The sequence below is a fragment of the Danio rerio genome, chromosome 5, assembly GCF_049306965.1.
Source record: "Danio rerio strain Tuebingen ecotype United States chromosome 5, GRCz12tu, whole genome shotgun sequence".
Classification (NCBI taxonomy): Eukaryota; Metazoa; Chordata; class Actinopteri; order Cypriniformes; family Danionidae; genus Danio; species Danio rerio.
This window is the reverse complement of record NC_133180.1, coordinates 61,682,491-61,696,695: the sequence shown is the minus strand read 5'-3', so window position 1 is coordinate 61,696,695 and position 14,205 is coordinate 61,682,491. Positions and strand designations below refer to the sequence as shown.

The following is a 14,205-nucleotide window of genomic DNA, read 5'->3' as shown; positions in this document are numbered from 1 at the left end:
ATATTTGTGCATATACATTAGATTATTCAGTAATAAAGCCAAATCTGGATAACGATAACGGCCAAAAAACTAGTTGCCTTTTTTCATTTGTTTTAGAAAAATGTTAAATAAAAATTTTAAAAGGAGGGAAAATCAAGAGAAGCAAATAATTGAAAATTATTTTTTTTGCAATATTTTGCTTGAATTTAATTGTATTATCTTTCAATTTGTAAATATGTTTGACTAAAATATGATTTTAATAAATATATCTCTTTAATGAATCTGTTTTATTTAAATGCACCAAGATACTCTACATTGCCTATATTCACTGAGAAATAAATAAAAATATTCATTTTCAAAATGGCGTGTAATCAGTTATGCTGAGCACTGTTAATAATGGCATTGTTAACTAAATGATTTGCTCATTTTAATTTAATCCAGAATATCCTTATCACACATCAGCATTGCATGCTTTGTGTGTGCCTCCATAGAAAAAACTAGCACCGGTAATAAAATAACCAGTTACTATTACAATTTCTGATTTTAGAAAGCAGAATGATTTTTTGACAGTATACCCATTAAGTTTTATAACTTTCATAACACATTTAGAACTCTTTTTTTTTTTTTTTTTTTTTTTCAATTTGAAAACCTTTTGTTGTTAATGTACTGTATAACAATAAAAAATTTATTTTTAGTTTCTTTTTTAAAAGAGAGGGATGACTCAAATATAAGATCTCTCTTATATTCTATCTCTTATATCATATCTCATATATGATATTTAAAACCAGTACGCCAATAGATTTTATTTAACCTGGAATATTTTAAATGAACCTGCTCTTCCACCGTAATTTACAGTAAAGTATTTGAATGAGAATGCATGAATTCACCCTTATGATACAGTAAAGTTTAATTCATTCTTGTTTTTATTTTAATTGCCTCCTGACAACTGAGCTTTTTATAAAAGGTTCAGATCTCACACATCAGTGTGTTCACATTCAGCTTGTGAGGAGGCGATGCTTTTCTCATTCACTCCTGTGATTTGGACTGATGTGTGATGGTGGTGATTTGGTCGTTCCCCTGGGGTGATCTACCACTTCATTAAGAGGTTACGGGTATGCAGCTGGGTTAATAACTGAATGTCTTTTGTGTTTCTGAATGCGTGTTGTGCTCTCAGAATGTCCTTTTCCTCAAACCTGAACCACTACGGCATGGTCCACGTGGCCAGCGTTAGTGATGTGCTCCTAGACACCTCCTTTACCCCACCCTGTCAGCGCATGGGAGCCATGGTTTCCTTCCGCTCTTTCCAGGAGTTCACCAGGTTAGTGGCAGTCTTACATTATTGATGCTAAGTTCCATACAATTTAATCATGTTGTTCCAACACTAATTTATTAAGTTAACCTCATTATTTTAACAAATTTAAGTGGATTTCACATAAAACAATTAAAGCCATCCCCCTCCTTAAAAAAGTTGTGTTAAATCAGCCTATTTAAAAAAAAAACAAAAAAAAAATTAATTTGCTGTTTATTTTGCTTGTTAAATGACCCTGATTTTACTTGCATCTTTTATCTTTATTATGGGCAGAGTTGGGTGTAACGCGCCCCCCAGTAACGCATTATTGTATCCTAATTACATTTTTGAGGAACTCTGTAATGTAACGAATGACATTTTAAATTTGTGTGATTTGATTACAGTTACTAAAGCAGGGGTGTCCTGGAGGCCCGCTGCCCTGCTGAGTTTAGCTCCAACTTGCTTCAACACGCCTGCCAGTATAACTAGTAAGAACTTGATAGCTGGTTATGGTGTGTTTGCTTAGGGTTGAAGCTAAACTTTTCAGGACACCGGCCCTTCAGGACTGAGTTTGGACACCCCTGAACTAAAGTCAATGTAATTGCGTTACTTGCATTACAATTATAGTTTTTAGAAGAAAAAAAAAAAGGTTTTTTAAATCATGTATTCCGCTGCAACGTCAGTTAATAAGCATGCACTTTTAAACTGCTGGAGAACACGAGCTGAAATGGTTTCTGTTAAAAGTGTTTGCTGTGAAATTTAATCTATGTCCAGTCTCCTAAGAACCTTTGACTGCTTTTAACTTAAGCAACTTGTTCAAGCACTTGAACAGAAAGCATTCTACTACAATACTCATCATTGAGGAGGACACCGGCACCCAAAAACACAGTGGCCCAATTCAGCCTAAACAAAGGCTAAATTGGATTTTTGTGCTGAATCGGGAGTGAAGGTATCTTTTTCATGTGAAGATAAGCGTAGCTGCTCGGGGCAGTTTATATATCTCTTCTTTTGCGCGCGCACGTGTATTAGGATCGCATATTGCCTAGACACACTAGTTGAAAACCGCTGGTCACATGACAAGACATGACGAATCAGCTTCATACTTTGTATGAAATATACACATTTCGGTAGACTAATTACCTCAGACAAACCCAAAACACCCAAACACTACAGTGCTTTTTCCATACTATGGATGTCAAAGGTTTCAGGTATCCAGTTTTCTTCATGTAATTTTTTGTGTTAAAAACAATAGACAAACAGGTTTGGAACAAGTGAATGATGAGAGAATTTTAAGTTTGGGTGAACTCTTTAAGTCTTTTGAATATGTCAAGCTGCTGTGACCAACCCACGTTTTTCAGTGAAAATCAAATTACTAAAAGAGCTGCAGTTTATTTTATAGTTTAGTTTATGGGTATATTTTATGCTTTAAAAGTAACTTCAAAGTAAAGTAATTTGTAATCTGATTACTTTTTACATGAAGTAGTTAGTAATGCGATCAGATTACAATTTTTCCAGTAGTAATCAGTAATTTTTAATTGATTACTTTTCAAAAGTAACTTTCCCAACACTGATTATGTGTGTATGCCCCACCTTATTGCTATTTATGGTCAAAAGTGACTCTAGCGTTTAATAACATTGCTGGTGCCACACCAGTTCTGGCAAACTTAACTAAACTGAGCTATACCTTGGACCTAATACTGTAAATTAAATTAATTAAGCCATTGGCATATCATTATAAATAGATAATAAAAACATTTAGAATAAAAACATTTGTATAAAAAGGTTTTAAAACCCATTATAATATATGAACACAGTCATATCAATATAGTTTTAAGGAGGATTAGTTTGGTTCACAAGCAATGTGTTTAGTTCTTGGTTTGCGAAGTAATTTTTAAGATTAGACTGATATATAGAAAAGAAAAATAAAAGGCTTTTATTTTGTTAATATCATGATGTAATTTAATGAGTGACAAGAAAAAGCAGATATGCTTGAGCGTTCTTGTGACTTCTCTTTTTTGTTTTGTTATTCATGGTTATTTTGAATGCTAGTAAATAGCAAAACTGGTAAAAATCAGGATCCCTCAACATTGCCAAACTGATTATTATATGATTTTAAAAACTCATTTGAACTTGTAATGTGGCGTATCATTTCCCAGTCCTGGGTTGCAACTGGAATGGCTGCGTAAAACATATGTCGGAATAGATAGTGGTTCATTTAGCTATGGCGTCCCCCAATAAAGGGGGACTAAGCTAAAGGAAAATGAATGAATGGATAGATGAATGAATAAATGTGGCATATCATGAATTGTTTCTCTAAATTTCTCTAAATTTACAAACATTTTAATTGAGTGGTGTTAAATAATAATGTACTGTAATGTCTATTTTTTTTTTCTTATTTAGGAACATAAAGGATGTTCTGAGCTGTTTCTCAGACTCTCCTCCATCAACTCCAACCTTTCCTGAAGGGGGGAACCCTGTGCTGTATAGAGAGGAGGACAGCAAGGTGAACGTGGCCTTAATGTGTCAAACTAGCAAATAAATAAAATGTTTCAATCAAACTTTAATAAAGAGTGATGGTAAGATGTCCCTGGTTTAGATAATCTTTGTGAACAACATGTTTAGGATAACTTTTTTTTTTTTTTCATTGTGATTCAATGATAAACATGACTGAATTTTGAAGCCAAATGCATCAGACAGAAGTATATGTACATTATAAAGCTAAAAGTTGTATATACCCGAGTTGGAAACAACTTTAAGGAGTTTTGGAATTTAAGACAGTTAGCCAAAAATCCCTGAATATTTGACTTTTTAAAACAGAGTAGAACTGATAGTGCTAAAATGCTAACTTCAGGGTTCATATGGTCATGGAAAACCTGGAAAAGTCATGGAATTTTGACATGGAATTTTCCAGGCCTGGAAAAGCCCACAAGGTTTTGGAAAAGTCATGGAAATTACATTTACATTTAGTCATTTAGCATTTATCACACTAGATCTTGTGATTTCGAAATTCTGTCGTATAACGCTGCGAAAAGGGGAGGTATTAAACAATATGATTAGACGTTAATAAAAGTGAGCGATTGCTCCATATTTTACATTTCTTATTTTCAGTTATCTTCTATTGATATTACTGATGTGATTTCGCAGATAAGAATTCTCCAAACTTGAACTTTAGAATGCAGTGAAATGTAAAACTTGATGTACGTGCTTGCATTTCTGGTCTGCCTCATTCGCATGCCTATGAATGGAAGTCTATGGAGCGAAAAGTGCAGTGTGATTGCATCTTTACAATAGAAGTAGTTTTACTTACTATTGATATTTTAACAAACTTACCATTATCTAAAATTAGTTTGACAAATATGTGCATACTTGATTGGAGGTTGGTTGTTTTTACATCTTTTCTTTTTTCGGCCAAAAACATGGTCTTACATCATTACTGCTGTGTAAGCATTATCTATTTTACATAGATATAAAAATCAATTGAAACTAAAAAGATTATTGCGTGTTTTATGATATGCTGTAATAAATGTAAATGTACATTGTTTTTCTGATGATTTACCATGTAAGCGAAGACATTACATGAAACATTAGGTCATAAAAATGTACTTGAGTCCTGGAAAAGTCATGGAGTTTTTGTAGTAAAAATGTGTATGAATCTTGTAACTTGCTTCTGAATTTCGACCCATCAAAATATCTGCCTGCAACACACTCTAGGATTGATGGAACTACTGAATTAAAATATATCCTTGTCTGTCCCTAGTTTTGAATGTTTTTTTCTTCTCTCTTTTTCGCTGTAGAGCATTCAAGATGAGCCCATTCATATTCTTAATGTGGCAATAAAGACGGACAGTGATATTGATGATGATGGGCTGGCGGCCATGTTTCGTGAGTTTACACAGTCTAAGGTGAAGGAAGTTGTTCTGCTCTCTATGGGTTGCCTGTTTTTATTGGACATGTTAAAGTAATGTCTGACTCAGTAAGTTCAATTCTGATTATTTCTACTACAGAAATCTCTGCTGTTTGACCACGGCATCCGAAGACTTACCTTCCTGGTTGCTCAGAAGGTAAGCTTTCAAAGATGACTTTTGAGCATGCTTCTGATCTCCTGAAATCAGATTATATAATCTGCAATCGGTTAATTTGAATGACAGTAAATGATTGACTTCAGTTCTGCTCTGCTAACTGCATGTATGTGTGTTTGTCTTGGTACCGTTATTAACAGGATTTCAGAAAGCAAATCAACTGTGAGGTGGACCAGAGGTTCCATGTAAGTCATTGTGGAATGTTTTAGACATTGGTACTGTTCCACAACCTACTGAGCTGTTTTGCTGTCAACCTTTTTGGCAGCATCTTAACCAATATAGAACTTCACAAATGACTTAACTGAAACACTCATTCAAGCATACACTAGCAGTGTTGCTCTGCTAATGATTCATTTTTCATTATATTATATTATATTATATTATATTATATTATATTATATTATATTATATTATATTATATTATATTATATTATATTCATTTTAAACAATATGGAACTTCACAAATTACTTAACTGAAGCACTCATTCTAGTATATACTAACAAAGCTACTTCTCTGCAGAGTGTGATTAAACATTGCTAACAGTTCATTCTAGTAGAGGTCAATAAGTGTTGCTATGCTAATGATTCACTTCTTATTTTCATTATATTGGATTATATTATATTTTATTATATTACTCTATATTATATTATATTATATTATAATATATTATAATATATTACTCTATATTATATTATATTATATTATATTATATTATATTATATTATATTATATTACTCTATATAATATTATATTATATTTTATTATATTACTCTATATTATATTATATTATAATATATTACTCTATATTATATTATATTATATTTCTCTATATTACTCTATATTATATTATATTTTATTTAATATATATTACTATATATTATATTAAATTATATTATATTACATTATATTATATTAATTTATATTATATTAATCAATATGGAACCTCACAAATGACTTAACTGAAACACTCATTGAAGCCTACACTAGCAGTGCTACTTTTCTGCAGTGCATGATTAGACATTGCTAACAATTAATTCTAGTAGAAATCAATATTAAAGTGTTGCTATGCTAATGATTTACGTCCAAAATCAACATGCCGCACACATTGTTCAATTTTAAGAAGACGTTGATTTGTGATTTTTGATCAATTTTTACTATCCTAGATGTTAGCATGTTGCTAAGCTCATGAACTAATGCTCTAAGGCCGTGTTTACACTAAGTGAAGTTTATTCTAAAACTGATTTCGAGAGGAGCACTTGATTATAATTGAACACAGCTGGTCTCGCATTAACTAACGCATGGTTATTAGATGTTCACAAACTCACTATAAATAGCTAGAGTGTCTTACTAAAGTTATCTTCTACTTGAAGAATCCCCCCTTCCACCCCTACTGCCGCACCTTTCCTTTTATAGGGTGGCATGGAGGCCTAGTGGTTAACGCTGTTGCCTCACAGCAAGAACGTCACTGGTTTGAATACTTAACAAGCCAGCTGTCGTTCCTCTGTGGAGTTGACATGTTTTTCCTGTGCTCGCATGGGTTTCCCTCGGGTTCTCGGGTTTCCTCCCATTGTCCAAAATTATGTCATAATCAAGTTGATGAATCTAAGTTAGCACTAGTCAAGCTCTTAACCAGCTGGATATCTCTACTAGGGAGGCAACAGTAGTTAGCCCACGGTTAACAATAGTTAGCTCACGGTTCAATACATACCTCTGTTTTTAACACTGTTTTTGGTTCGGTTCTCATGGCTTGACACGTGTTTTTTTTTATTTTATTCTATAGGCAATAGATAAGAGGTTAAGGAGAAAAAATAAAAACGATTTATTGCAATACTCATTTTGTTTTACTTAAAATTAAAGAAAAGGACAGTAGTTCCTGGTGTTTTGTATAAAAAAATAAAACTGAAATCTCACAGCTGCTGGTAGTCCATGTACAAACTGGGGAACATAAAATCCTACACTTTGAAAATAAACATACATGTGAAGTTAATAAAGATAAATTGGCCATTTCAAATAAACATATTTGTACTTAAGTAAGCATAAATAAACCCTCTTAATTATCTCAATGCTGAAAAAATGCAAGACTGTAGTCTGTAACACGAATTGAGTGCTTTTATAAAATGACAAAAACCCACATCTCCCATCACTGAAAACGGCTGCAAATCTTTAGCAATAAACACCCGCTCTGCCCTTGTTAATTTATGTGTCTCTCGGAACCAATTGGGTATGTTTGCTTGAAAGATTCAGCGATGAATTGTTGCTATTTGGAGGACTTTATTACCTTTTCTGCTATCCTGCCTTCAGACAGTGATATTGCTGGGTGATGACGCTGCAGATGTGCAGTCATGGTTATACATGTAAAACAATGCTTGCGCACAGTTATTTTTTGTTCACTGTCTTTTCTTTTATTGGCATTATACTTACCGGCCAAACTGAAATGTCCTCACATCGAAGATTTTAAAGATGCTGGCGCTTTCTCTTTCTGTTGCCTCACTTCGCCGGCGCTTCCTTGTACTGATGCCTCAGCCTCACTTCACTGCCGCTCGCAATGTTAAAGTGTGGAATGAGGGTCAAGCGCCCCTAACTTTAGAGCACAGTAATTTGGATAATTTACTCACAGGGAGGAGTTTCCTTTTCTCAGCTCATGGATTTAGAGGCACACACAGTCAATTGGGGGAGATGTTGGGGGAAAACGCACATAAATTATTTAAATGCAAAACCGAGAAAACCACAATTCACAAGTGCATATTGAACCGTGGAGGTCGTACCGTACGGTTCAATATTATATTGAGAACCGTGGCATCCCTAATCTCTATAATTGATATGTAATCTACCATCAGCCCTTAGCAAAGGTGGGAATTCTTAAAACCTACCTAAGCTCAAACTACTCTTTCGCCCTGCAAATGAGAGGGAGCCCTGAGCTCAAGGATCTTATGAGCTCAGGGCTCTCTCCCAGGAAACTCGCTTTATAATTAATCATGAGCTAGGTATAAAGTCTTAAATATGTTTTAGTTTTAAAGTGGATAAGTTTTACTACAGGTATGTTTACAATCATATGAAAACATGATATAAAGAACTTTCAGCAGACAGCAAGAATGGTGAGGCATCGTGTAGCTACACTGTATGCATATTTACAAATAAACAGAGCCTAACATAACTGCCTCCATTCATTTTCTTCTAAAAATACAAAACATACTCTCTCTTTTGTTGAATATCAGTTTTAATAATCAATAATGATCATTGTAATAGTATAATGTACAATAAGTTTATACATTATAGCAAATTAAGGCAAGCAAATGGGTACACAAATTAATTTCTTTGCACCAAAATACACCTGAAAACAAGTAAAAGGTTCAAAAGAGAAAAGTGTTGTTAGATAAAGACAGGATGAATTATCAAGTTTACCAACTATAGTAAGATGAGATCCAGCGGTATATCCTTGATTAACTGTCCAACATGCGCTGCTCTTACCTGGGGTTTTGTGCTCAAAACACCCGTTGACTGCCTGGAGCTCAGTCACGTGATGTGAGATCTTTTCAGAAACTCTAGGTGATAAGCCAGTGTGGACGTGGACTGTTTTCGTTCTAAAACATCGTTTTAAAACAGTACTTGTGTAAACGGGGCCTAATAAGTGTGCAATTTGGACTGTCGGTTGATTTAAAAGATGCATGACACTGTTTGCTGATTAATCAGTGTTTTAAATGACAAATATTGTCATATATCAATATTTATGAAGAAATTAAGGTTAATAAAACACAAAATGGTTAACAATTTAATTAATATTGCCCAAAAATGGCTTCATAAATCAGTATTGATGTTGGTGATATTTACATTTAATTGAACATACCGTTCCACATTTACGTTTATTATGAATTTAATGTTTAGCATTGAAATGTTATGTTTTTGACTCCCAGCTTTTGGAACAGAGCCATTACAAGTGGTCTCTAAATTATTAATTAACCTGTTTTCTGATATAATCTCAAAGCTTGTTTTACTTCACTGCTAATGTCTAATGTCTTATATTTCACAGAGAGAATTCCCCAAATTTTTTACATTCCGGGCTCGAGACAAGGTGAGTTATGTTTCACACAAGACTACCAATGACCGGCACAAAAGACTGTAAGCCTTTTAAATGCAAGTGTTCATTAAATTCATCAGCAGCTTTATGTTTAAAGGGGGAAAGTACAATAGGAAAATGAGGAGGAAGAAGAGAGAAAGCTGTTATATTCCTCAGTTTCTTGTCTTTTCTGTGCGAGTCACTCCATCATGATCAGTGGCGTTTCTCTGGCTTCATTCAGCCCTGATAGTTTGCTAAAATGGTTCCAGCAAAGCTCATTACATTAATGAACTTTTTAATTATTTGTCTCATTTGAGAGGGATGACATCCATTAGCTACTGTGATTACCTACATTTACTAAATCTAGCCTGCTATTATAGCTCACGGGCACTCTCTGCTCTTGTAGACTCACTTGCTCTAAATTTAAAAGGAGCAATTTCATATGATTCATATTTTCTATTTTATTAAGTCTTGTTTCGTTAAAATTATGCCAGAGTGTTCATGTGATCTTTAGGTAAAAGATTTATGTTCAAAAAAGAAGTGCATCCAACTTTATATTTTTATTTTATTTTAATTTTATTTCATTTAATGATTTTTTTTACCTCCTTTTATTTTTATTATTTAATTTTATTTTTTAAGATTTTTTATGGTATTTTTAAATTTGATTTTACTTTATTCATTCATTAATTGATTTTCTTTTTGGCATAGTCCCTTTATTAATCTGGGGTCGCCATAGCGGAATGAACCGCCAACTTATCCAGCATATATTTTATGTAGCGGATGCCTATTTTATTTATTTACTTTTATAAATTTGTATTAATTCATTTTTATTTTATTGTATTTTTTATTTAATTTTACTTAGATTTTATTTTATTATTTTATCTTATTTTTTAATTTAATTGGATTTTTTCATTTATTTTTATTTTTATTTTATTGCATTTTTAAAATTTTGTATTAATTTAATTTAATTTTCTATTATTTTATTTTATTTTAAAATTTTATTTTACTTTAAATTTTATTTAGTTTTTTTAAATTTTTTATTAGTTTTTTTATTTTATTTTACTTTAATTTTTTTTATTTTATTTTTTATTTGACATACATGTGCATGCAAATAGAAATTAATCTTTGCACAAGGCTAGAGCAAACCACTGCGTTTATGAAAATATTTTTTCTAAGGAGTACATTTTGAGTTCTAGTACTTAATTAATACTAGTTAATATTTTAGATATTTTTCCAATTGTCAATTTGTTTATTTGTTTTTTTTAGTTTGAGGAAGACCGTATCTACAGACACTTGGAACCTGCATTAGCTTTCCAGCTGGAGCTCAACCGCATGCGTAATTTTGCACTGACAGCCATCCCCTGTGCCAATCATAAGATGCACCTGTACTTGGGAGCTGCCCGTGTGGAAGTAGGCACTGAGGTCACAGATTACCGCTTCTTTGTGCGGGCAATCATCCGTCACTCAGATTTGGTCACCAAGGTAGGAGAGTCTCTGCTGTCTGAGATCACCTTCAAAAATCTGATTAGGTGTTTGATACTGTTTGGTTCTATGCCGTGTAGGAAGCATCATTTGAGTACCTGCACAACGAGGCAGAACGCTTGCTGCTGGAGGCCATGGATGAACTGGAAGTGGCTTTCAACAACACCACTGTGCGAACCGACTGCAATCACATCTTCCTCAACTTCGTTCCAACAGTCATCATGGACCCTTCAAAGGTTTTAATAAGTTTGATTGGATTTTCTTGTTTCGTTGGTATACTGTATACAGTACTGAGAGAAAGTTTTTTGAGAAAAAACAAAAGAAAAAATAACTTTTTCACAGTACTCTATATATCAATACTTTATTTTCGGTGTCTTTATTAAGATACAAACAGAAAATATGGGAAGTATGTACACACACACACACACACAAACACATACACAGACACAGACAAAAAAGAAACAACAGCACAATTTTCACAATAGAATTACTTTAAATACTACAAAACTCAGTGTTTATGATCTTTCTTTGGATGGAATTTCTGAACAGTTCTTTTGGGGAGACTACCTAATTTGTTTTATTATAAGCTATTAAAGATAAATTATATAAATTAAATTAAATGCTATAAATTATATAAATAAGCACGTTCAGCACTTCCCAGAGATCTGCTTTAGATTTGGGCTGTCATAACTTTCTTTTTCTGTTCAGGTGGTCCCATACCGCCTCTATAATATTCAGGTCTGGACTTTGTGGGGGCCATTTCATGACTTTGTCTTTTTCCTCCAAATAGGATTTCATTGCATTAGCAGTGGGTTTGGGATAATTCTCATGCTGGAAAAACTAACCCATTAACAAAAAGACTTAAATGCACGGCATAATAGACTAAGACCTCTCTGTACTTTTTTCAGCATTCAGCAATCCCATCAATACAGACAATTTTGAAAACAACACTGGCCGAAATGCAGCCCCAAACCAGGACAAACCAGAGACTCCAACATGTTTCACTGAAGGCTGCAAGCACTCATTTTTCATTCTCTCTCCAACTCTGTCCAACTTCTATGTATTTAACAATTAGACCAAAAAACTACATCTCTAACCTATATTTCTTTTTGTAATGTATTAAGGACAATAAGATAACTATATTTGGTTTAGGGTTGTGCCAATAGTCTATGAATGCACTTACACTATGCTATCCGAACCATGCCCAGGCGCATTTCCCAGTTTGTTTGACAAGTGTGAGTGTTCCGAATTGAGCAAAAGCATGGTTCAGTTGACCGGCCCTGGCCTGGTTGGAAGAGGTGTGCCAGATGGTGGTTCGGTTGAGCTTTGGCACGATACGGTTGTAGTGTGAGTGCAAAGCACACATGAGCCTGAAACTGAAGATGTGATGTCACTTTGAAGAGACTATTATGTATGGATTTGTTAATCATTCTTACTTCACAATGAACGCAAACTGTTATAATTTAGTAAAGATACCAACCCCTTACTGCACATCAGCTGCACCTTCAGCAAACCTCCTAATACATACAGCACAATGACTTTTATGATAATTTATGGGAGTCAAAAGTTGTGGAATCTGTTTGACACAATATTTGACTGTGTGTTACTGCATCCCAAACAACTAAAAATAATACAAAACAATATAACTGAAGCAATCTCCACTGTGCTGAGTGAGAGCGCTTTGCTTCCTGTTAAACTAAACAGTTGCATCATCAATGACATAATCGTGTGATGTGTGAGGGTAGGCCATCGAGGGAGAGGGGAGGGGGAACAATCCCGCTTCAGCACGGTTTGAGGCAACTGTACCCAGTGTGAGTACGTCCTATGTCATTATCCATCACTGATGGTTGACAGACATTACGATGTTGAGCTGGCATTGCGATAATCCACCACCGCAACAGCAACAGTCTAACTTGAAATATGCAATGAAGACTTGCAAGTGTTCGAATGCATTCAAACGGCCACCTGCAGTTTGCCTGCTTTCTGCCTATTGAGCTCATTTTTAACAGAGTGAGGCAGGTTGTTGGAAGGAACACTCCTGCCTTCTTGTACGACCCAATGTACTTGAATGAATCACATGACATTATTTGTAGCTATACCTGTAACTATATAATGTAGGTCTATATGTAATGAATAAAATATATTACAAGACAATAGAATGCAAGCAAATATGTTGAAGCGGCAAGAGAAGCAATCCATTAGAAGTAGGGGTGTAACGATTTATCGTTGTACGATTTATTGCGATGCTAAAATGTCACAATATGCATCGTGGCGTAATGACGATTTGATTAAGATATGACGTCCGTTTTCTCTTATTAGTTGAGCTGTTTGCACGTGAGTTCAGATTGCAGCAGCAGTAATGTTAGCAGACCAAGATGAGTGGAGTTGAAATAGAGGATGGCCCATCCTCTCAAAATCAGACGTCTGGCAACATTTCGGTTTTACAGTCATTGCTTTAGACTCGTCCGCTTTTTGACACGCATACTGGGTCAAACATAGCCTAAGTTTTAAAAACTTCACAGTGATTTACATACTTTGCACAGCGACATGGATACCTCCTAATGGTGTTGAAAGAGTCGCATACTGTATTTATAAGGTACAATTCACCCTAAAATATCATTCTGTCTTCATATAATGATGTATTGGCGGCAGCAAAATCACACATGACGTGAGCTGACCGTGAGCTGTTACTACAGAGGGCGGACTATGATAGATGCGCGCAAGCGCAGTGAACAGAACCTGCAGGTTGTGACTAACAGGTAATATAGTAAACAACATTCAGTTTGTGGAACAGAGTGATCATTCAGGAGCCACGTGGGAAGAATGAACAGCAGTGGAAATGAAACCGAAAGCGTGCACATAATTTAAATAATCATATCGCATTTTAGAGTTATGATTACGACGAGCATGAACTCTTTTGAGTACAGAGGTACACAAAAATGCACGTCAACATGATATACTTGATAGCGCCGACATCAGCAACGCCGAAGAAATAGTAAACCTGCCTAAACTGCTGAAAAGAGCCACGACTGTCCTGTGTAATGAAAAGACGGCCACCCTGTCACTCATCATGCCCAACATGAAAACAGCCATCCATAAAAACCTCTCAGACAGATACACATCAGTTGAGGATTATTTTATAGAACTGCTGATTACCTGGAAATGTAGATTGCACACAAAAAACGCAAGTGACCAAGCAAAGCCTTAAGCTCTTACTGTTAAATTCAATTAAATTGAATAATTTCAATAATATTTTTCAAGAAGTTTTTAAATTGTTTTATTTTCCAGAGACAGTCCTGTTTAATTTATTTTCTTAAAGAAG

At 34.3% G+C, this 14,205-nt stretch overlaps 1 protein-coding gene across 35 annotated transcripts in view; it reads left to right on the top strand.

Moving 5' to 3' along the window:
- The window catches only part of acaca (acetyl-CoA carboxylase alpha), a 111,821-nt gene that overhangs the window by 54,244 nt on the left and 43,372 nt on the right, over nt 1-14,205 (top strand). For 15 of the 35 annotated variants that reach the window (XR_012405975.1, XR_012405974.1, XM_073950515.1 and 12 more), the window contains 8 exon segments: nt 1,154-1,297; nt 3,668-3,770; nt 5,062-5,169; nt 5,272-5,328; nt 5,487-5,531; nt 9,375-9,416; nt 10,668-10,883; nt 10,964-11,119. Coding sequence is in view for 32 of the 35 variants with exons in the window: in XM_073950515.1 (XP_073806616.1) it covers nt 1,154-1,297; nt 3,668-3,770; nt 5,062-5,169; nt 5,272-5,328; nt 5,487-5,531; nt 9,375-9,416; nt 10,668-10,883; nt 10,964-11,119 (871 nt within the window). In the remaining 3 variants the exon portion in view is untranslated. 35 annotated transcript variants of the gene reach the window in all.